General features: G+C 46.9%; 1 protein-coding gene across 1 annotated transcript in view; it reads left to right on the plus strand.

Annotated features, from left to right (window-relative positions):
• reln (reelin) overlaps positions 1-24698 on the plus strand; it is a gene marked incomplete at its 5' end in the record, with an annotated part of 118522 nt that overhangs the window by 62180 nt on the left and 31644 nt on the right. Inside the window, 16 exons of the mRNA XM_080001851.1 lie at positions 11052-11084; positions 11203-11281; positions 11740-11836; positions 13183-13234; positions 14364-14472; positions 15096-15336; positions 15530-15675; positions 18149-18300; positions 18728-18843; positions 19607-19815; positions 20184-20312; positions 20436-20545; positions 21580-21646; positions 21883-22116; positions 23360-23521; positions 24195-24431. Of these exons, the coding sequence (XP_079857977.1) occupies positions 11052-11084; positions 11203-11281; positions 11740-11836; positions 13183-13234; positions 14364-14472; positions 15096-15336; positions 15530-15675; positions 18149-18300; positions 18728-18843; positions 19607-19815; positions 20184-20312; positions 20436-20545; positions 21580-21646; positions 21883-22116; positions 23360-23521; positions 24195-24431 (2173 nt within the window). The remainder of the gene's footprint in view (positions 1-11051; positions 11085-11202; positions 11282-11739; positions 11837-13182; positions 13235-14363; positions 14473-15095; positions 15337-15529; positions 15676-18148; positions 18301-18727; positions 18844-19606; positions 19816-20183; positions 20313-20435; positions 20546-21579; positions 21647-21882; positions 22117-23359; positions 23522-24194; positions 24432-24698) is intronic.

Below are 24698 nucleotides of genomic sequence, written 5' to 3' on the forward strand. Positions count from 1 at the left end.
AATGATTCAACAAATCCAAAAATGTATTTCCTGTTACTCTTTTCAGAAATCTAACATAATCTGATAACGCCAGATCATAATGAGTGTCTTAGCAGCTCGCTAACTCATTCTCCAGTGGAGGAGCAAGCAAATTGAGCAGCCCTAGACCAAAAGAGAAAGCACCCAGGACGTGGAACGTTTGGGATACACTGCCAGGATGTGAGCAAGAGGCCACTAGGGAGCAGTTCTTATCCACTCCGAACAAACAAATGACTTCATCTCGTCATCTTGCACTTCATTCGATTCAACTCGTTTTCCATCAACCTGCGCCTTCGCTTTCAAGCTGAAGTGAGGACCAAAGCGAGAATCGGAGAATCTGCAGAGAAAGAGAAAGTGCGGCGTACAAAGAGTGTACGGAGGTTGAGGGAGGGCAGACGTCAGGGCAGATGATGGAGAGAGATGGAGGGAGGAGGCGCTGTAAATCCTCAGTGTCAGGAGTCAGAGTTCCTGGCATGGCCTGGTGAAGGAGCGCAAGAAAGATGGTGGGATTGCAGATGGAAGTGGGGTTATTAATAAGAAAGTTGAAGGTTGTAAATTGCAGGTAGGGCAGCCTTGGGGTTGGAGGGTAGAGGAAGGATCAAACAGCATTAAAAAAAGAGAGAGCGGGAGCGAGAGAGAGAGCGGGGGGCTAACCTTGTCAGAGGCTAGTTTCACTGCCATTCTTCTCTCTTTTAGGGAATCTGACTTACAAATCAAAGAGATGAAGGTGCCGTGGGCAGCGGGAGAGAAGGGAAAGAGAAAACCAGGGTGTGGCAGAGAGATGGAGAGCGAGAGAGAGGGGGGGGGGGGAGTGGGGGGGGGGGGGCAGACGGAGGTGGAGACCCCTGCGTATGTGTGGGTTTGTGGTCTCCGGTGAATCGCCAGGGCTCAGGAGTGTGGTCAAGCAGAAACCAGCATCACTTAGTTCTGTTCCACTGATCCAATTCAACCGCAGCGACTTCCTTCCAGAGCGCCCGTCCAAAGCCACACCTGGGACCTTTGAAGGATCCCCTTTAAAGAACCCAGGAGGGAAAAAAAACAAAACAAGCCAGAGAGAGAATATCAAAAGAGAGAAATATTGGCACACGATTATAATGAGGTGCGTGTTACAAACCTTGACATAAAAAAACAAAATTTGAAAAATACTATGAGGTCAGAGTAAACCTTTCTGCAGAATCTGAGAGTATCACTCAACAGGGCGGTGTTTAAAGGGTTTTTCTTCAAAGAGGCTCTAATGTAAGATCCCAAACCAAGGAGTTCTGTGTTCACAGCCCGAGTTCCCTCCACAAAGTCCAACTTAACAGGAGGTGAGCCCGGGGCGGCGGGGCTACCCGTTGAGCATGGTTCAGCAGCGCGGTGGCACGCAGAATGCACGCCGCCGCGAGCAAAGTCTTGCCTCAAATCTGGGCATTAAGCATTCAAAGTGCAAGAGAAGATAGGGGGCACTTCAGAAGTCCATGCTCTTAAGACTCTGGCTTTGAGGAGTTGGAGTAATGAAAGCTATCTAAAGTACAGTTATGATCCTTGGAGAGCGGGAGGAAGGGAGGGATGGAGGGAGGGAGGGAGGGAGGGAGGGAGGGAGGGAGGGAGGGCAAAGAGAAAGGCTACTTTAACAAGAGTGAAAATCACATGTGATCAGCCAGGCTGAAGCAGATTAACCAGGGACCCAGTAAAAAAGGGCAGAGACCCACAGTCTGAATTTAAGCTGCAAGAAACGGCCGGAGGAACAGGGAAAGGAAAATTTAAGTAATTTGTAATGTAAATAGGAGATGGAGGGATGAAGGAAAATGATAAGAGGCTCAAAGAGGAGACGAGAAGAGAGGAGAGAAAGAAACTGAATCTGAACAAACTTCTGATTTACTGTATTGTGTGTGTGTGTGTGTGTGTGTGTGTGTGTGTGTGTGTGTGTGTGTGTGTGTGTGTGCGTGTGCGTGTGCATGTGCCAGTGTGTGTGCGTCTATATTATGGTTAAAAAGGACAACACAACTGAATACACTGCCAGCACTAACAGGACATTGGGACCGTCAGGACACGTTCAGTGTCCTCATAGTCCAAAGGCTTTAATTTTGTTTTGCACTTTTAAAATGTTTTATACGCATCTCCAAAATTAATCTCACGATTCAAACATTTTGTAGTTTTATAGTTTTTATTTTACACAATCGACATAATCCCAACTAAACAACATAAACAACACCTGTATGTGTGTGTGTGTGTGTGTGTGTGTGTGTGTGTGTGTGTGTGTGTGTGTGTGTGTGTCGGGGGGCTTGCCTGGCCCCAGATACTCCCCCGCGGTCTCTGAGCTGTGTTTTGCTGTGCCAGCACTCTTTCTCTCCATCTCTCCGTTCCTCCCTGTTTGCTCCAACTTCCTTTCAGTTTGGCTTTGATCTACACCCAGTTTACCCCCCAAACCAGCAGAGGAAATCTCCACATTTCAGCCTTATTTATGCACTTAAAAAACATGGACGACGTCTGCCCCTGAATGAGGCCGTTGCACAATGGGAGGGTTTGCGGCAGCAAACTGCACACTGCTCACTTGTTTGGACAGACTTGTGTGTGTTTTCTGGAGGATCCTTAAATCATGACAGAGCAAGAATAACTATGATTTTAAATAACTATAAATACAAAAACAGCAAGGCAGGCGGCGCATTCCTCAGCTTATCTCTCACCGTCTGGTTCGCTGACTCCACTGCCAAGGACAAAGGCAGACCGAGTGGATCATTCTGTCAGCCGAGAAGGTCCCCAGCTGGGCCCTGCCGTCGCTCCTGGACCTGTACCACTCCAAGACTAGGAAGAGAGCAGGAAAGATCATCGCTGACCCTTCCCATCCAAAGCTGCTTTCACACATGAACTCTGGACAATATCCGGATAATCAGAGTTACCCTTTCACACATGCAGCACACATCCGGAGATTGTGCGTGTCAGACACGTTGACACTACCTGGAAATACTCCAGTTGGTTTAGACGCAGGGGGGAGCCTAGGCAGATCATGCAGGAGGCCGGACGTGACGCAATGACGCTGCAGTGTTTTAGCACACCCAGGATGGTGGACGATGTTACCGACTTGTCTTTTTTGGAGCAGCTACGCTCCGTGTACGAAAATCCATATGAAGGATAATAACCGGCTCATGATAGAGCCGTCATCAACATGCGACACACCCACTTGCTTGCTGTGAATACTCTGGACCATTACCTACTTTATTCCCACATACCGCTCAATCGGACTTTGAATTAGGGTGCTGGCTGAGTAAAGTCCGGTCCAAATGATTCGGACATTTGTGTTCACACATACATGTTCACGCAACATCTTTGGGTTGCAGTGCATGTGTGAAAGCAACTCAAGTCACCACCTCCTCCAAAGACTTCCATCTGGCAAATGGTTCCGGTCTATCAAGACCAAAACCCCGTGCCACCTGATCAGTTTCTTCCCAATAACAATGGGGCTCACAAACAAGCCCCCTGCCTCTCACTGTCTCTGGGACTTACACCCCCCACCTCATCGAATCACACACACACACACACACACACACACACACACACACACACACACACACACACACACACACACACACACACACACACACACACACACACACACACAATGCACTGATGTTCCTGCACCACCAACAACTCTTACCTCCTGTGTAAAATTCATATATGCAATACCAATGTACAGTAAATACAATACATACACACATGTAAATCTATATTTCCATTTATTCTAATTAGAGTGTACATGCCTCATACCCATTTCATAGCCTCTAGCTCTCTCATTGCCTCTTAGCCTTTCACAGCCTACATCATTTATAGTTCCTACTACCTTAATGTGTAAATATTTGTTAATTAATAGTTTGTTCAATTCTTGTTGTTCAATGTTTACTTCATATTTTGCTTATATAGTGTTGCGTTTTGTCTTTTATGCACCAACCATTACCAAGTCACTCTCCTTGTATGTGAAAATATAATTGGCAAAATTGAAATTATTATGATGATCAATTCTGATTCTGATGAAACAGAAATACTTCTCCTTTGCCGACTGTCAATAAGCAGACATAGGTGATAAAATATATTTTGCTGGGGTAGGGGGAAGATGTTGGTCAGCAGGTGGAGGGTAAGAGGGTGCAGCAGGCATCCATCAGGCCGATCTGCTGATAGGAGGGTCAGCAGCCGCGCGCTTTGCCCAGCGTTGCCAGGTTATTTTATTTCCAGCGAGGGGATAAATCAGGTCTTTATGGTCCGGGGCGAGTCTACCTCAGCCCAGATGGATTATTAAAAGGACGTATAACTCAGAGAGGCCACCGCTCCCCGAGGCATGCCTGATCACAGTGCGACAGAGGGGGGTGGAGGTGGCCTCCTCTCTCCCACCCCCAACACCACGCCACACCATCCCCAGTGATGCTCCGATTACCGGACAACTTGCTCTACCTACCGACCCAAATGCATTCACAGGATATCCAACTATAATCAATCTGACAAAAGTTAGGGTTAGGCTGTAGTCTTGCATGGCCTCTGCCTTAAATATAGTCTGGCTAAGTTTTAAACTGAAAGCAAGCATTTAGTAGTTTAGTACTTTACCTTTCTTATCTATTTAACTTCATGCGACATGCAGCTTTTACCTCAACGACAAAAAAAATCACATTAACCCAAATTATGTATTTCAGCCCAAACTATCATCCAATCAAAATCCTCCATAAATCAGCCCTGACTTTGTGCAACATAGTGTATGTGCAAATATGTGCCGCAGTTGGCTCAGTTGATTGCTTTGGCTCTAATTCTGTTGGTGATGGAGCTGAATCTGCTCGAGTAATTTGAGTGTACAGTAGATATGACTAGACGTAGCCAAGAAGCTGCAAGAAGCATCAGGGGTGCTTAGTGAGATCAAGGCGATTAAAAAAAATAACTCTCTATACTTTTATAATTAATCGCATGCTTTAACATGTTAAATTTGACAGCCCTAAAAATTCCCCACAGTGAACCCCATCGGCCAGCGAGGGAAGGGGTTTTGACGATGGAGGAGAAAAAAGAGAAGCCCGTCTTGGCGTGGCCCCTATCTCTGAAAGATTGTCAGCCAGAAGATATCTGCCAACAAGATGAACCCTGAGTCAAACAGCCAACCATTGTATGCTAAATTGGCTTAGCCAGCCTGCATGTTTTCAGACGCTTGGCCAGACTTTATAATTCTCCACTGCGGCAGAAGAACAGACTTTCAGTCTTCTCTCGCTCTATTCAGACACACAACCCACAGTATATACACTCAGAGAAGGTATACATCCAGCTACCAGGAAATACACTATTACCTCGAAGGCACTCTCCTTTTTGCTCAACTGTGATTATTGTAATGACTCCATTTGGGAGTCACACAAAGGGCCTGTTCTCCGGTGAATGCAGGGAAGTGGTGGCAATCTGACCACGGGGAGACATCTTTTTTTTTTTTGTTGTAATTGCAGAAGAGAAAACAACAGCATCCCGTGTCCTGGTGAGTCAGTAATTGCTACCGCAGCCAATTAGGCAGAAGCAGCGCAGCTTCAAACACACGGCGCACATTGTCGAGGATGTGAGTCAGACGCAGATAGGGAGAGGGAGCGAGAGAGAGAGAGAGAGAGAGAGAGAGAGAGACAGAGAAACAGATTAGACAAGTGCGCAGTTCAAGGGACACTGGAAGGAAGCGACAGAGGGAGAGAAGATTAGGTCTGCAAGTTGGAGTGACAAGCGAGAGAAAACTTAAGATGACACTGAAAGAGCACACTCTGTCCCTAGATGAAAGAAGTGTACACTCATTTAGCACCCTAGCGCGCACGCACGCACACACACACACACACGCACGCACACACACACACGCGCACACACGCACACTGTTGGTTTCCCGGTTAATAGTCCGCAGTTTGTTGAATGAATGTCAACATATGTCCCCTCCCATGTTTTACAAATATAATTAGCTCTATATATTTATGAAAGGCACATGAAACATGATTTTTGTAGTTTAGGAGTTTATTCATAATTTGGCCGACGTGGCATCATGGATGTGTAAAGTATTGCGAGCGTATGGTTATGTGAGACAAGTTATGTGTTCAGTTAAAACAAATCTTACTGGCGCCAACGACACACACAGACACACACAGACACAGACACACACACACACACACACACACACACACACACACACACACACACACACACACACACACACACACACACACACACACACACACACACACACACACACACACACACATTCTTGTACTGGTGTCAAGTGAGGTCCAAGTAAATACACTTGGCAAGTGAGGACCCATGTTTCTTGTGCACTTCTAAACCAAAAAATTGTTTATTCGGAGACCGGTCGTAAAACACGCACACACACACACACACACGCACACACACAACGCATGGATCAGGACCTGCTCATCAACATCATCATCTGATTTCAGTCGGGTTGTATCTGCATCCTTTATTTTGAGTGACTTGCTCTTGTAGGTGTGTCAGCATATGTGCATAAAAACAGAGGGCTGATGGTGAATGCAATGAATGCTCCCTGAGTCAGTCTGTGTGTGTGTGTGTGCGTGTGTGTGTGTGCGTGTGTGTGTGTGTGTGTGTGCGTGTGTGTGCGTGTGTGTGTGTGTGTGTGCGTGTGCGTGTGTGTATGCGGGAGTGTGTGCGTGTGCGTAAGCCCTGGCCGGGGAGATACAGGCATTAGCGGAGATGAGCCACTAATATTTGAGGCGGTAATTGAAGTCTTTAAGAAAGTGAGTGGAGATTAGTCCAAGTAAAATGAGCGCTACTGTCTGCTCCCTGTGCCAGAAGGGTTCGACATCTGGGAACAGAGCGGGTGGAGAATAGAGGCGGGTGCGGTGGGGGTGGGTCAGGGGGGGGCGGGGTGGGTCGGGGTGGGGTTTGGGGCAGGGGTGGGGGTGAATTGCGGCAGAATAACGGGGAAGACAGACGGAGAGAGTGATGGAGCATGAAGAAGGAAAACTGTAAATGAGACCCTTTCGGAGGCTTGGAGGGATTATCCAGTACCCCAAAAAGTGCTTTTTGGGGGGGCGTGTTCTCTCGGCAAATGGCCCCAGCTGAGGAACTGGGAGAGATTTAGAGTGTTTTGAAAAAGAGACCGCAAGAGGAGAATATTCAACCAGGCATTTGTTATCATGTCAGTTTGAGTGGGTTGGATTACCGGGCGTCCTGATTGGACCGAGAGTTTCAGTGTCAGTGTGCGTTATTCGTGTGGCACGGGGGGGATATGTAAATTGATAAAAATGCATTTTCCACCCAGCACACAAACACACACAGACACTTCAACACACCTGCAAACCAACACACAGCTGCATGCAAACAGACACATATGCAGAAACAGATGCGCGTTTCTAAGCTAGTGTTTAGGATGAAAGGTTCCCATAAACATGTTTTGAATCAGCTGGCATTTGGAGGATTAGACATTTGAGAAAGGGAAAACAGAGAGAGAGAGAGAGAGAGAGAGAGAGAGAGACAGAGAGAGACAGAGAGAGACAGACAGTGCCAGGCAAGAAAAGCTCTTTGATCTACTTTTAATGGGCTTCACCATCAAGCCTGAGCTCCAGCCAAAAGGCTGAACTATCAGGACTCCGTAGAAACTCTGTCAACCAGAACCCCGACTCTCCACATTGTACAATGAGTATAAAACTAAGTACAACCCCCCTCCCCCCACATTTTGACTTAAATCCATTCCCAAAAAGGAACTTGACGTTAACGGAACGAAACCGGGGCAGCTAACGAAAGCCAAGATGGAACTTAAAGGAGAGGCCTTCGGACGGCCATTACTGAATTAAGAAGCCTCTGCACTAATCCCTCCACTCTTCATCCAGGTACTAATGTTTGTGTTGGAAAATTTCAGGATGACTCGTCCCGAAATGCAAGCGCTTCGAAGTGGAAAACTCTAGAAGTACGGTCGCGGATCTACGGCGAGCCCTAAGTACCCGAGAGTTAAACTTTGGAACGAGGCGGCCCGTGTTTTATCCCCGGTGTGGCTTATCAGGTGGGGAGGTTTTGATCCCGATTGGAGGATACAATGAGAGATTATCCTTCACTTCAGTGTGGAATACACTCCACCTAATACCCCCCGACCAAGGCTGCGTGGAGAGGATCAAAATGGGCGGGGGGGCGAGCCTATCGCGGCTCACGTGTCGCACTTAAGAGTATCGGTTCAGAAGTCAAGCCGTGTATGCGGCTCTAAATTGGTGTGGGGCGTCAGCATATCAGCATGCGTTTTAAACGCCAAACTGAGATTGAGATTATGAGAATATTCCCGATCGCTGGGCCAGAAGGGGAAAGGCCCCGGATGTTCGAGAGCTGTGGGAGGTATTGCGTAACTTCGGGCACGTCGTTCAAACCAATAGTCATTTCTCAAAAAATGATCTCTCGGAGCGTCTTAGCTTGAGTTATTAAGTCTTAATGCTCACCATCCGCCGCCTCCTCGATCTTGTTTCGCTCCCTGTCGCCCTCAAAGGTCACGCAGCGCGTGGCGAGCCGCCAAGAGAGGACAAAATATTGCTGAGGATTTTTTGTGCCGGCCGTATTTTACGAAATGTTCTGAGTCAGACCGAAGTCTATTGGAAAGGAGGACTTGGCTTTATTAAAGGCTTGGGTAACGCTTTATATGAAGGTCCTCATAATGGGTGGGTAAGAGTTTCATCACATTACAGATTTCATTACAGATAATATATCAGAGCTATTTTCTTCTGCAGTCTCTTGCCAAATATTGTATGGATTCCCTAAAAAGAGCATCTGATTTGACCAAAAGAATAGTTAACTGCTAATAAGTGTATAATAAAGTATATATTTTCCATAATATTTATTCATACTGTTCCAGTCCAATAAAAAAACTAACTAAATTAGAGCTACATAAATGCATGATGCTATAAATATTATGTGATGACTTTTCAAAGCAAATTCACAAAGCGAATGTGCGGATTTAGCGGTCGCTAAACCAAAAAGCAACGGTCAGAGCGTCTGGTTTGCAAAGCACCCCGCACACGGCGAAAAGCGCCCCTCACTGCGCCGCCACACAAATAGCGTATTTTTAGGAACGAACGAGGTATTATTTGTACATTTGTTGCAAAATTTGCCCCTTTCTATGCAAATGAGCCTCGTTGCAAAGAACGTCCAATGCACAAACACCGGCTCGAACAGCCACGCGCTTAGAGGGAATTATTACCATCTCAAGAGCTGGTGCAACCGAAGCACATTGATAAGGGGTGCCACGTCCAGTCTTTCCAGTGATCTGTAAATTATATTTAGACATTATTATTATTATTATCACTGTCATGGCATCTGTAGGTAGCGGAACATAACTGAAATAACTGAGAGTTATAGGTAATCGTGATAAAGTGGTCGGAATTGGCACTGAACCACAGATGGCATCGAAACCACGGACAGCTCCGCAGGCTGCGGCCTTTCCCGGACCTTGGTACAGCAAAATATATTAAATCAAACTGTCATTATTTCTACATTGTTTTATTAAGATTCAGTGAGAACTAGAATTTCTTATTTAAAAATGTTAATATATACACATTTTATTTATGCAATAAATGAACTGTGTGGGAAGAGTGCGTTTTTCTCATTCTATTTAAATGTTTTATAGTCACAGCGCATAAACCTGAAATTACTCCCCAAGTTAAACCTGGGGAGACCCGCACCCCACACCCCACCGGACAATTTCCATTATTTTCAAACCTCCCCCTGTCAGGATTTTGCATAGCACCGGCGCAGCCCCACCAAGGGTTTCCTTACAAGCTTACCTTTTCATTAAACACATTAAATCAAAATCAATGTCCGACAATTATTTTAAGTTTTATATTTATTTAACACTGATCATTTTTTAAACAGGCAAGTGTAGAGCAGTGGTGTAAATGCGTAATGTGCTATCTTTTTCAAAAGCCTGTTTGAGGCCATATTTTGTTGAACATTGTTTTTGCGGCAGCGTGTGGCTGCCATTTACGCGAAAGGGATGAAAACTAAAAAAAAATTAAATAAAACATTTCAAAAAAAGAGCTGTCAAGTGCGAGTGCAAGTGTGTTTTTGCGCTTCAAAATATTATATTAAACTAACTAAACAACTAAAATATTATATTGTCATCTTTTATTCACATTTTATCAACCTTGACCACGTGTAGCGCTCGTTCCAGATGGGGGAGCTGCAAAAAGCATAGTTAACTTCTAATAAATGCTATAATTAACACATATATAGTCTTATTAACACATAATAAAAGCATAGTTCACTGTTAATAAATGCATATTTAAGTGAGTTAACTGCTGCTAAATGCTATTATTAACACTTAGTCGTAGCAGTAACTTAGTTTGACTTACTATAGTCTTATTAACACACTGATGTTAATAAGCGTTCCCGAGGCTTGATTCATTATGTCTTTAATGCTCATTTCCCCCGCTGACCTCCGTGTCCTGCGTCCCAGCGGTGTGTGTCCGCTGGGGGAGATTGATGGTGGAGCGTGTTGGTTTGGCAGCCGCCACAGATTACGGTGCACGGGCCCCTTGGTTAATTTGCAGTGGACCGTTAATTACGGCCACCCATCCCTTCATTACTAAGAGGAATTAGCATCACAGTGGACATTATCTACAGCCAGCTGCAGCCCGGGCCGGCCGGGACGCACGGGAAGTTTGTTTGACTTTAGAGGCGATTGGACGACGCCTCATTAAGAGAAGACATTCAACACATACTGTTTGAGCTGTGCGGTGTGCCGTCACACACGGGAATGCTGAGAACACCACCTCTGTGGTGCTCCACATCTCATTATGTGGACGCCCTTGCACACTTGACGCAATGACTTCTGTCTATCGCGTGACAATTTCTTTGTTTTTTTTATCCCGTACTTATTTAAAGAAGTCTCACCTCCCCTCTCGCTGTATGCTGTTGGCAAGGGTAATGTGTACTGTATATTTACTCCACTCGCAATTTTTAATGTGCCGTTTGTCGCTTATTCAGAAATTTTACAATTTTCATAATAATGATAAACAATGCTTTTGTATTGTTTTTCTCTGCCCTTTTTTCAGCCCCGACGGAGTCCCCATTGAGACCCAGCCTCGGTGAGTGTGTGTTTAATTGCATGCTAATGAAACATGACAGCAGAGGGTGTCTGTTTGAAACTGATGTGCACAGCGAGATGCAGATCATCTTTTAACGGTGGGGTTGTGTTCTGCACAGCTGAAGTCCACGGGAACCACGCGGTGCTGCGAGATGACTTTGACTCCAACCTGGAGGGAGCCCTGGACCCCAGCTTATGGTAGGTGGCACGCCATCATTCAGGCCAGCCCCCAGCTCCGCTGCTGTCAACCTGTCATATGGATATCCAAACAAGTCATGTCGCTGGTTTCTGAGACTATAAGAGAGTGAGAAATATAAAATTATGAGCAATAAATGACAGATAAATAAACATACTGTTTATGATCACCAGAAACAACTGCAACTTCAATGGGCTAATGAACCACTTGGACGCTAAAGCTTGCACCAATGATTACGAGTTTTTTCGTGCCATGTGAGAGATACCCAAACAGCCCGTCATGGAGCATCGTCTACTGGAGAAATTAACAGGGTTTTTCTTTCCGGACCCTGTTTCAGCCGTTTGTTGCTCTCAGTGATGAATGCACTTTTCTAGTTAGAATTCCAACTCTGCTCAGCTCCTCTCCTCTTCTCTTTTCTCTTCTTCCCTCTCCTGTGCCCCCACCCGCCCTCCCCCCCCAGGTCGGAGTGCAGCAGCTGTGAAGTGGGCGAGCACTGTGGGGTGCTGATGCACGGCAGAGCGGTGACTTTCTGCGAGCCCCTCGGAGAGCGAGAGCTGGTAATGTCCGACCGCACGGCAACCGCCGTGCACGCTCACCAGAGCCAGCCGCCGTGCAACCACAACAACCACAAGCACCACTTAATTATAGAGCAGTGTGTGGAGCGATACACTAGAATACTGTGTTTAAACCTGGCGCCGGGTTGCAGAGCTGTGACAGTACCAGGAATTATATGTTGTTCAGTTTTCGCTTTTTTTTTTTTTTTTTTTTATGTATTGTTTTTATGCTAACTGTTAACAGTTTTTTTGTCCTACCTGTCCGCAGTCTGATTCGGTCTCAGTGATTGATTGACTGATTGACTGGATTGTAAACTGTTTGTTTCTCTCTTGGAGATGAGGCTGTTGGCAGCGGAGGAGGGTTTAGTGCCTCATCGTTCTATTTACCTCTCTGAGCGATTGGCTGTCTGTCAGCCCTCCAACGGTTTAATGCAGCAGCCTGGCAGCGCTTCTGTCAACTGCAGCAAGCGCACATAATCGTCAACAGACACACACACACACACACACACACATACACAGACAGACACACACACGCGCGCATGTGCGCGCAATAGTGTTCGTACAGAGAGACACACACACACACACACACATACATACATACAAGCAAACGTCACATACACAGCAAACCCACTCATTTTGTGATTAAACCACGTGACCAATCACAGTGAATGTTGTGAATGTGGTTCTCCACACTTTCGCCGTCTTCACACTGAGGGGACCACAAAAGGAATGCTCGTTTTTTTGTTGCAAGCGTGTAATTCACAAAGCACCCGCAAAAGGTCTCCATGCGCCGGTGCGATTTGCGCGTATTTAAATGAGGTATTATGCCTGCATTGGGTGCAAAATTGGCCCCTTTCTGTGCAAAATGAGCCTCGTTGAAAATAGCGTCCAATTCCCAAACACCGGCGCTCACAGCCACACCCTGTTTAAAGTGACGTAATTACCGTGGTAACTGCACGGACACAAATAAAGGCAGCGGTGTCGATCGGCTCCCTGTGCGGTCAGAGCATATATACCTGTCAAGTTGAATATTGGGATTTGAAAATATTGGAAACTGTCCGACGGTGTCCAGTGGAGGGTGGGGGTGGCCGTTATGCGAGGGGGGGGGGGGGGGGGGGGGGGGCGTTGGGAGACACAGACATAGTCATAAAACACTTTCTCTTTTCATTTATTGGAAATGTTCGCCCTCTATTGCTGCTGCTGTCCGAGGAAAGCCCGATCTCCCCCGTTCTGTCCCGCATATTATATTTCATTGGCTTTTTAAGTTTTGCACACTGTCGGTCAAATGGTTCAATTCCAGACAGCTGCTCGTCATGTTCTGGTCTGACCTCTCCCTGTTCCCCCCCCAGAGCACCGTGCCGCTCAACACCAGCACCGCCTCCATCCTGCAGTTCTCCCTGGGTGAGTACGAGCCGCACCTGCATTGTTTTACATAACAGCTCTTCACATCTTTAGGAAATGAATATGCTCGCCCAGTGAGATGCACGCTTGGCAATAAACGGAAATAGCGTACGTGCCTTGGTCACACCCCTCCCCCCCCCACGCTGATCTGGAAAGACATCTGAATGGCCGAGGCAGATGTCTTAGAGTTCTTGTATTTTTCATGGCCATTACATTCATCCCGAGGTCCCCGAGGTCCGTATTGGAGTACATACCCCATCCAACTGCCCTCCCTTCGTCAGTCGCTCGGCCCCCTCCTTGGAAGTGGGACAGTGGTCCCATTTGCAGGTCATTAATATGAGGTTAATGTTGCTGCATGTTGTGGAGCAGAGCGAGGTGGGGAGTGCGGTGGAGTGGAGGCTAATTCATGCAAAGTTAGATTCTGGGCGACCAGCGCAGTTGGGGGGTGGGGTGGGGGGTAGTCCACAGGCCTCAGCCTCTGTAGGATGTCTGGCTTGACTGGGGATGGGGTGGGGGGGGGGGGGGGGTAGCCTGCTTCTTCCATTAGTGACCTTTGACCCCCGCTGCCCCCTGAATCCCACCACAACCCAACAATGCACACATGCTCACGAAAAAGCTTGACAAACGAGAATGCACCAAATTCACACACAGACACACACACACACGCACACACGCACACACACACACGCACACACACACACACACACACACACACACACACACACACACACACACACACACACACAAACCCTTCGGTCAGCCATCACCTTCCTGACTCCTCTCAGCTCCGTTAAGCTGCTGATCACTTGGTTCTGCCGTGACACCGTTTAGGCAGCATTTTCCGCACGATTGCCAACCAGAGTGGTGGAAGGGGGCGAGGGGTGGAAGAACGGATGGAGGGCTGTTGGAGTGCACTCGCTGACAACCTCCTAAGCTTCCAGCGACAGCGTTTTGCCTTGAAAGCTTAATAGGGTGTTAATACAGCAGTCGTGAAGTAGAGAGGGACTGTGTTGACTGTGTGTGTGTGTGTGTGTGTGTGTGTGTGTGTGTGTGTGTGTGCGTGCGTGCATGCGTGCGTGCGTCTGTGCGTGTGTGTGTGTGTGTGTGTGTGTGTGTGTGTGTGTCCCAGGCTCAGGAACGTGTCGGTTCAGTTACTCGGACCCCAGCATCATTGTGTCGTACAGCCTCAGCAGCAGAGGAAATGGATCAGATGACTGGATCACCCTGGAGAAGATCAGGTCTCTCGCTCTCTCTCTCTCTCTCGCTCTTCTTCGCTCTCTTTCCTTTTTTACCTCTTGTCTTCTATTTGATTTGCTGTACATCCCCCGTCTCACGCTTCCTCTTTGTTCAGCTTTCATTATCAGGTTGTCTGCAGGGTGTCTGCAGTGTCTGTAGGTCTTACATTTGATTACATGAGGCATCAAGTTCTCAATTAAACATTTTAACTTATTTTATTGATCTAGAGACATATTTTTGTCAGTTCTTATTCAAACTAATACTTATCTCTGCCCTCTCTCTATAAAGTAACTTACCTGTTATACTTCATCATTCGTCATTTATCCGAAAATCTGCCTTCAGTTTCATTAGGATTTCTTTAAAAACAAAAAGTAAAAGTATTAAATTCACTGATACCTGCTTTTAGATTGAATACGGTGATAACTCGATGGATGCTCCGTCAACACACTAACGGAGCTGATAGAACATTGTGTGAAACATGTTGCTATTTCACATACACACGCACACACACACACACACACACACACACACACACACACACACACACACACACACACACACACACACACACACACACACACATGAACCCTGGTCTTAACATCATACCGTTGGGTTCCCCCTCCAGAGCTCCTACCAACAGCAGCACCATGGTTCACCTGGTGCCGCTGCCCCAGCGCTGCAGGGCGGATGGCGTTCGCTTGCGCTGGTCCCAGGAGGCCCCCCGGGGCCCCGAGGGCTATGAGTCCTGCTGGGGCCTGGACAATGTCCTGCTGGTCAACGGTGCACACAGACCCCCCCTCATGGAGGACAGCCTGGACCCAGCGGACACCGCTAACTGGCTCTTCTTCCCCGGAGCCACCGTAAAGGTACATAAAGCTCCTCAGTGTTGACCCTCCATTTCCATGTGTGTCACATATTCAGAAAGCAGCTTCTGGGTTCGGCGCTTCGAACCAGATCGGAAACAAGTTTTTATAGGAACAACAACATAGACAAAAGCGTAGTTATATTTTGTTGTTGGAAAACAGAAGTATGACCTTTTGTTGTTTCCCTCTCGGCCAGCACGCCTGTCAGTCTGAGGGCAACGCGCTGTACTTCCACGGTGGTGAGGCGGTGGGACACACCTTCGCTTCCACTAGAGACATCGATCTGCATCGTGAGGAAGGAAGGAGCTACTGGGAGGAGGACTTCGAGAGTCCCCCCTCAAAGTAAGTCACGTGACGATCCCATTGAAACATCCTCATTTTGAAATCACAATCACACACTTTATTGTTGTTGTTGATGTGACTTTGTCCAAACTCCTAGACCTGTCTAAACAATAAGGGAGATGAAATTAGGGTCAAATCATTATTAGTCATTAGTCATTTTTCGTAAATACTCAAATGGTGTTAAATGTCTTGTAAATTAGATTCAGTTTAAGTAATTGTCATTGCACAGAGTACAAGTACGGAGGCAACAAAATACATTTCTCTGCATTTCACCATCCTAGTAACTGACGTATCTAGCCATATAGCGGCGCCCGCAGAGCAGTTAGGGGGTTAAGTGTCTCGCTCAAAGACACATCAGCACGCTACCAGGAGGAACCGGGGATCTTCCGATGACTAGATGATCCGCTCTACCTCCTGAGCCACTTGTAAATGAAATAATGGCAAAATGAAACTGGTGATCTTTTTGCTGGGGACCCCCTGGAACCTCTTAAAGGACCCCTGGAGGTCAGTGTTCCCGTCAGGAATAAAACACAGTGTGTATGTGTGTGTCTGTCACAGTTACTTGTCGTATGTCAAGTGAGAGTGTGTGTGTGTGGGGGGGGCTCTGCTCTTGTTGTGCACTGACTCAGGTGAGTGCCATACCTCTGACTGCTACAGAGACAAGGCTCCATCTGCTCAGAGCAGGACACCTATGACACACACGCCTGCACGCACATACCCGCATGGACACACGCACGCACGCACACACACACACAAGCATGCACACACCCGAATGGACGCATGCACGCACGCACACGCACACGCACACACACACACACACACACACACACACACACACACACGCACACACACACACACACACACACAAGCATGTACACACAAGCAGTTTACACCTATGCATGCCACCAAATTTACACACATAACACAGACGCAGGCAGGCACAAGCACACACACACACAAAGACACACATAAACACATGTCTGGTTACACATATGCATGCCACCAAATTTACCCACACACACACACACACAGACACACACACACACACACACACACACACAGGTAAGCATACATACAAATATACAGTATAGTTAAGCATGCACACAGATTTACCGAAATACCACATAATCCCAGGAACACCGATCTAAACAAACAACATTTCCGTAAGCACACCGATACCCCCCGCCCACACACACACACACAGTTTATATTGTTATTACTCTTATTCTCAATCAGAAATTAGCGTGGACCCCCTTTCGTCAGAGCGCCCCCCTTAACTAGACAAGCCTCAAACAGGTGTTCCCCGCGACGCGCACCTACCTTCACATGCACTAGCCCCGGCTCATTAGGAAGCTACAGCCTGACACGTGCACGGAGAGAGCACCGCACTCAGTGTCACTTTAACCCAGGATCAGCTGTGACAGGGACACGGCAGCCCTGTTCAGGGTGACAGGAGGGGGTTGGGGGGGCAGAGGGAAAGAAGAGAGAGATGGAGGAAATGGAGAGATGGAGGATATGGAGCACAGGAGAGGAAAGACACACTGAGTTAACTGCTGTCAGTGTTAATGAGGATCCTCTGCTGCGAGAGAGAGGATGTTTTTTCTGCATATGTTTGTGCGTGTGTGTCCTGTGTATACATGCTCAGCTATTTCCCGTGTGTGTGTGTGTGTGTGTGTGTGTGTGTGCGTGCGTGCGTGCATGCGTGTGTGTGTGTGTGTGTGTGCGTACGTGCGTGTGCGTGTTTATCTCCAAGGTGTGAAGTATAACTATGTCAACTCTTCACTGCTACGCCGATGGGAGATTGATTAATCAACTAAAGATAATTGTTACCATCCTGGCGTGTGTGTGTGTGTGTGTGTGTGTGTGTATGTGTGTGTGTGTGTGTGTGTGTGTGTGTGTGTGTGTGTGTGTGCGTGCGTTCAATCAGGATGTTATTTCATTGTGAAACACATTCAATTGGAGAGCAGAGTTAAATAATCAAAACACAAATGGACAAGGCTCGTGATGTGCTAATTTTCAGCAAATCACCTAAACACTAAAACAGCAAAACTTTAACGTTCTATGGATCGAAACATTTTTAAAATAAATAAGTATACTGCTATTAATACATGAATTGCTTATAAATTATTGTTATAACTTACTATTCATTATTACAGGGTTTTAAAAGTTACCATGAAATATATATAACGGAATGGATGCAACTTTTTGGTAATTTATTTGAGTAAAAACATTGTTTACCTGTCATTTACTTTTTGGTTACTTGTCGTTTACCTGTTGTTTACCTTTTGTTTACCTGTCGTTCACCTGTTATTTGACTGTCATTATCCTTTTGTTTACCTGTTATTTACCTTTTGCTTACCTGTCGTTTACCGGTTGTTGACCTGTCATTTGCCTGTCGTTACCTGTCGTACCCGTCACCTGTCGTTTACCTGTTGTTCAACTGTCGCTTACCTGTTGTTTCCCTGTCTACCAGCTGGGACATCGAGGGCGCCGTCCACGGGATGCAGTGCGGCGAGATCGAGTCGGGCTCGGCGCTCGTGTTTGACCGCGAGGGACGGAGAAAGGTCTGCACACCGTACCTGGACACCACGTCCTACGGAAACCTGCGCTTCCACTTCACCATGGGTACCAACACATCACTGACACTCCATGGTGGAAATGTATTTTTCAAGTATCCATACTTACTGAAGTGTAGTCAGTTTTGGAGACTTTTGACTTTTGCCTCCGCTACTTTTTGCACCGACGTTCGGGAAAATGGTTCAGCAGTACTTTATGAAGTATCATCGACAAGCACTTTTACCTTTAATACTTAAGGTACATTTAAGATAAATAACTTACTTGCCCGAACCCTTTTACTTTGATTATTTTTTTCTCACAACTGCTTCTCTCTAGCTGTTTCTTTAAAGGGTGGGTTCGCCATTTTACAGTCCAGGTCTTATTCCAATTATTGTCGGGATACTCACTGTGCTTCAATGCAGTCCAATGGGGCAAAGATTTAAGCCTCATTAAAAATTTGGATAAATATCGTCGTGGTGATTATGTGTATGTCCAGGCGGCGGAGAGTGCGACCCGGGAGAGTCCCATGAGAACGATGTGATTGTGTTTGGACGATCTGAGGGCAGGAGGGAGCGCGTGGTGCTGGACACACTGCCATACTCCTCCTACAGGGTGAGACGTACACACACACCCACACACACCCGCACACACACACACACACACACACACAGACAGACACACACACACACACACACACACACACACCAATGTAAGAAGACGTGCGCATACGTTCTCTCTCTCTCTCTCTCTCTCTCTCTCTCTCTCTCTCTCTCGCAATCTTTCTATGGATTTTTAGAGACCGTTTTTCATTGTTTTGTTTTTTGTAAATGCCCTAAACTTGAACCACATTTTGAAGTTTCGAGTATTTTATCTGGAAAGGTTGGAGAATCGTTTTCTGAACCTGCCTTTGTCTTTGGTGCTGAACACAACAGGCTAAAACCAGCTAAATGGAAACTCTTACATTTTTTATTTGTGGAAGCGAAACTGTCGATCTACGAAATCAGGAAAACTAAAGTAGAGAACAATTTTAATCAGGATGTTGTTCCGTTGTTTGTTGCTCTGGTGAGAGCCATACTCTCAGGATTTTTGCTTTACAAACTGATTAGTGATATGCACGCTTTTTTATTTGCTCATTTTTAGATGTAAACCTAACTTTCTGCTCTTGGTTTACTTGATTATTTTGGTGTTGTAATATAAGTGGTTGTTTTTTTTCCATTGGATGTTTTTTTTCTTGTATGGTTTTTAATTTTCTTTCATTCTTAACTTTTTTTTTTGCCTTATTATTTCTATTTTTGTGCTACCGCTGGAATCACAGTAAATGCTACATGAGTGAAATAAAAAGGTTTTTTGAAACGCTCTCCCTCCCTCTCTCCAGTCTCCTGCTGTAGTGTCCGTGGCGCTGCCCACTGGGCTGCAGACTCCGGTCACTCAGTTCTGTCTGGAGCAGCCGGCGCACGGGGGAGCTGAGCGCCACGTGTGGGCACTGGACTTCATGCAGCTGCTGCCAGTTCTGCCCGGAGCGCACACGCACGTCGCCCAGTTCTCCATCAACCTGGGCTGCGGCTCCTACCAGCCCGCCAATAGGTGGGGTGCACTTTATTGTTTCACACAATCGATGCCTTGTTAAGTGGGATTCATTTCAGAGGGGGCGGGTCCATGGTTATTGATAAGTTCCAATTTTGATCAGAAACGACTGTTCATTATCAAGGCAGAGTTGGGCTTCAAACCCATTTTATTTGGGATTTAAATGTTGGGCCTGATTCAAGCGTTACTTTGTGTTTTTGGCACTATACTCATGTGGCGATTGAAATGGGAAAGGAGATCGGAGACTAAAGAGAGCAGCGCAGACTATAAATCTCCATCAAAGGCTTTCAACTCTGATTGTGATGCCCATCATGGTTTCTCCAGTATTAAATATTGGATGATTACGTACTTTCTGGTGTTCCTATCAGTGTAAGCCTGGAGTTTTCCACCAACCACGGCCGTTCCTGGTCGCTCCTCCACACCGAGTGTCTCCCAGAGCTGTGTGCTGGACCCCACCTTCCTCACAGCACCGTCTACTCCTCCGACAACTACAGCGGGTATGAAGCCGCCGAGCTGCGTGTATATGCTTTAGCTTACCTGTGTATAACTGCGCCTGTGTGTCTGTTTTATTTCTATGTTAAAATGTTTTTTATTGTGTATACCATAATTTGTGTTCCTAGCTGGACGCGGATCTCCATCCCTCTGCCCAACGCCGCCTTGACGGAGAACACTCAGTTCCGCTGGAGACAGACTGGTGTTGGAACCAGCAACATGTGGGCCATCGATAACGGTCAGAACAAAGTTCCCTGTTGCAGTGTCCTGTAGGATCCTACACAGCCCCAGTAATACGCCACACAATATATACCGCACATATCAACGCAAAAACACAGTGGCATATAGAAGGTTCATGGTATTAGCTGTGATGGTAAGCCAACCGAAAATGATGGTAATTACTTAATATAGAATAGTGTAGTAATTACGGTAATTTCAAATGTGCATCTTTTGCTCAACAACTGCATACATTGGTAGATTATTCTGTCTTTATCAGAGGTCAAACCTGAGCCTTGCAAGCTGCAGGCAGCAGCAAATATCATAAAACAAGACAATATCATCGTCTTGTTTTTGTTATTTACAAATAAAAAAAATTCCACTGCCAACTGACTTGAACCATTCCATTAATAGATAGAAGTGGTGTTTTCAGTGGAGCTCCCAGAGTATCCTCCAGGTTGACTGGTGGGACATTCAGGAAACTATTTGAGCCCGCGGTTATATTTAATCAAAAGACCCTGACCGTAACCCTTCAAGCACAGTTTCCCTGCCTCCTCTGTATAAACATATATCAGGTCATCTGGAATTGCAGCGATTCCCTGACCCTTCTTTGTCATTAAACCTGAGTGTGACATGGAGCTGCCAGCAAGCAGGAATAGCCCATGTGCCTTTGTGTTCTGTCCAATGAGCTCATAAATTATTATGTCAGTGAGCTGGTGTGACACGGAATGGAAGCCACATCCCAACAGAGGTTGCTGGGGGATCGAAAACAGAGTTTGGTCACTCCCAGGATGCCGTTCCCTGGGATGGACATGGTTTCCCTGACCTTAGGTCGAGTGGATCTGATCTCCACACTGATGTATGAAGGCGTAATGACTGGAGAATGATCTACCATCAGCTTTTAAAGGATATGTAGAGCAGAGGGATTTAGATGAGGAAAAATTCAATCATCTTCGACTGCAATAGTTAAACACCTTAGAGGGACTGGACACAAGACAGAAGACACCTTCTCTGCAGTATCATTTAATCTGACACCCGTTTCTGTGTCTTCTCCAGTGTATATCGGTCCCGCCTGCCTTCGGTTCTGCTCGGGACGGGGACACTGCACGCGCACCGGCTGCAAGTAAGAACGATTATTAAAGTGAATAAATCCAATATGACGGTCTGCTCATTTCCCATCCAGTGCCCCGCAGCACCAATCGCGATCCGACATTAATCACACTGTATTATGGTTATGATTTATTAATGGATATTCATTATCTCTCCTTCCTCTTCTTTTTTATATCCCTCACTCCCTTTTAATGGCTTCCACTCCTTTCCACCTCTCCTCTCCTCTCTCCCCCTCCTCCATCCCAACAGATGTGACCCAGGTTTCAGCGGTCCGGCGTGTGAGCTCGCCTCGCAGACCTTCTCTGCTTTCTTGTCGGAGGGCTTCTCCAGCCCGCGGCTCTCTTCATACCACAGCTTCTCCTCGCTGCGGGGGGCCGAGGTCAGCTTCGGCTGCGGGGTGCTGGCCAGCGGCAAGGCCCTGGTCTTCAACCGGGACAGCCGGAGACACCTGGTCACCGCGCCGCTAGACAGCTCGCAGGCCAGGTACAGTATATACAGTATATACACCTCAGACAGACCAAAAAACACGTGGTTTCAGTCTAAGCAGAGCGGCTAAGTATACCATACACTTGCTATGATTATAGTGGACTTATGACATTGCATCGGCATTGCTAAACACCCTTTAGATCGCTTTTGTAAGGTAAGGTATGTTTTTAAATTAAAGGCACACCAACCATTTACACCAGCAACCATACGCGTGTAATCACACCTACATCCACACAAACCCAAACAAGCTGAGCTCAGGTTCTGCTGCTGCTTCTACGGACAGAGCACTTAGTACGGGCAGGGCGTCGCCCCCCACAGGTGTCGGTTCCTGTTTGATTAATACCGCTGATCTGTCAACCAGTCATCTCTCTGCTCTGCTCCGTCAATAGCTCCCTCTTCCATTCATTCCCCCCGTCCGACGCTCGGAGACGGATTGTGATTGCAGCGAGCTCTGCAGATGAGAGACGCGATGACAGCAGAGTATGAGTGGTAGAGACAGAGAGAGAGAGCGAGGGAGAAACAAATTAGAGCAAGAAAAAGACAGAGATTGAGCGATGGAGTTAGATGTGGCATCTGTGTTGGATTGATGCCTGTTGCAGCTCTCTGGGTGCCACCTGACGGCCATATTTAACGCCAGTTTCCTGTCTGATTGAGTGAATAGCTGTCTTGGAGAGGGAACTGTTCCGCTAATGAAAGCAAAGCAGAGCCAGGGACCGTCATTTTATTTATTTTAAGTCAGTCGAAATTATACAATCAAACACACAACAGTATTGAAAGCGTAGAGACTTTGTCAATCTTAACATAATAGGTGAGAATATGAGTTTCATACTCTCTCTCTCTCTCTCTCTCTCTCTCTCTCTCTCTCTCTCTCTCTCTCTCTCTCTCTCTCTCTCGCTCTCTCTCTCTCTCCCACCACCACCTCTCTTCTCATTTTCGTCCTCGTTCATTTAATCATCTCATCGATCATCTCGCCCATCTCTTCCCATCTTTCCTTGCTCTCTTCATCAATCCCTTTCCCCATCTGTCTGTCTCTCTCCATCTCTTTCTTTATCTCTCTTTCACCTGTCCTCTGAACTCACTTATGCTGACCTTTCTTCTTCTCCTTGGGAGTTTTTCTTGGGATCGCCGTCTCTTTTCCTTCATCATTTTTTTCTTGGTTATCTGCAGCCCGCCTTTCTTTAGCATTGAAGCTTGAAATGCCAAATATGCCGCTGACCCTCCTGCTCCTCTTCCTCCGCAGGTACCTTCAGTTTACACTTCGTCTCGGCAGCCGGAGCACCCTGAGCTCGTGTCCTGCCCCAGACCAACCAGGAGAGGGCGTCCTGCTGCACTACTCCTCAGACAACGGCATCACTTGGACCCTGCTGAGGCACTACGCCTACCAGGGCTTCCACGAGCCCAGGTGTGTGTGTGTGTGTGTGTGTGTGTGTGTGTGTGTGTGTGTGTGTGTGTGTGTGTGTGTGTGCACGTGTGTGTGTGTGTGTGTGTGTGTGTGTGTGTGTGTGTGTGTGAGAAAGGGGGAGATAATATGACCCCATAGAGACACCATAACTCTATTAACACACACATTTGCTCCACTAATGGCTTGCTGGAGGTGTAACCCAGGGGGAGACATTGAGACAGTTAGTGTCATCTGTGTGTGTAATGAAGACAAAGTGGTCTGACCCCCCCTGGAGAGCTAGAACGATTGACTAGGGGGGCATTTTGTCAGGGTTAAGGAAGGAGGAACCATAGGAAAGGCTATGGGTGTCTGTCTCTTACTCTATATGTCCTGCGGTATGCTTGTGCTGAAAGGTTGTATTACATGCATTACAGCTGGCAATTTGAGAAAATCTTGGCACAATGCTTTGAAGTATAAATTATGGACGAACAACAGATTATGATTATGTGGGGTTACGTCAGAGCCTGACTCACAGTCAAAACCCAGCGGCTGTGACTCAGTCCAGCTGGACTGGTCGTGATTACAGAGACACCCGTCACCCCTCCATATCCATCTCCCTTAGTTCCATCCTGTTATTAGAATTGCAAGTGTACACGAAGCTGCACACCTGACACCTTTCCTCCCCTTCGTTCAGGATCGTGTCGGTGGAACTTCCTCCCAGGGCTCGTAAGTTTGGGGTACAATTCCGCTGGTGGCAGCCGTACCACTCGGGCCGCGGCCAGGATGTCTGGGCGCTGGATGAAATCACCATGACCTCGGTGCTGTTCAACACCATCAGTCTGGACTTCAGCAATGTGCTCGACGTCACGCAGAGTCTCGGCTTCTACCTCGGCCACGTCCAGCCCTACTGCCAACACGACTGGACGCTCAGGTAAACACCACAGAGGGTAGAAGGAAATGAACGTAGCGTCCGTCATGCCCTTCGGTTTCTGAAGAGACAATTTGAAGCCTCTAGTTTTGGTTTTTGATCTGTCCCATCTTGGGGGGGCACAGCTTTATAGATTTGTGCAACAAGGTGCGTAAAGTGAAACCACGAACCGGGCCACCTTGCCTGAATGTGAACTAGAGACCTGTCAATCAAGACAACTCCTGGCCCTTGGAACAATAATTTTCAAAATCACAACCAAGACACCAAATA

The sequence above is a fragment of the Zeus faber genome (genome assembly GCF_960531495.2).
Source record: "Zeus faber genome assembly, chromosome: 6".
Lineage (NCBI taxonomy): Eukaryota > Metazoa > Chordata > Actinopteri > Zeiformes > Zeidae > Zeus > Zeus faber.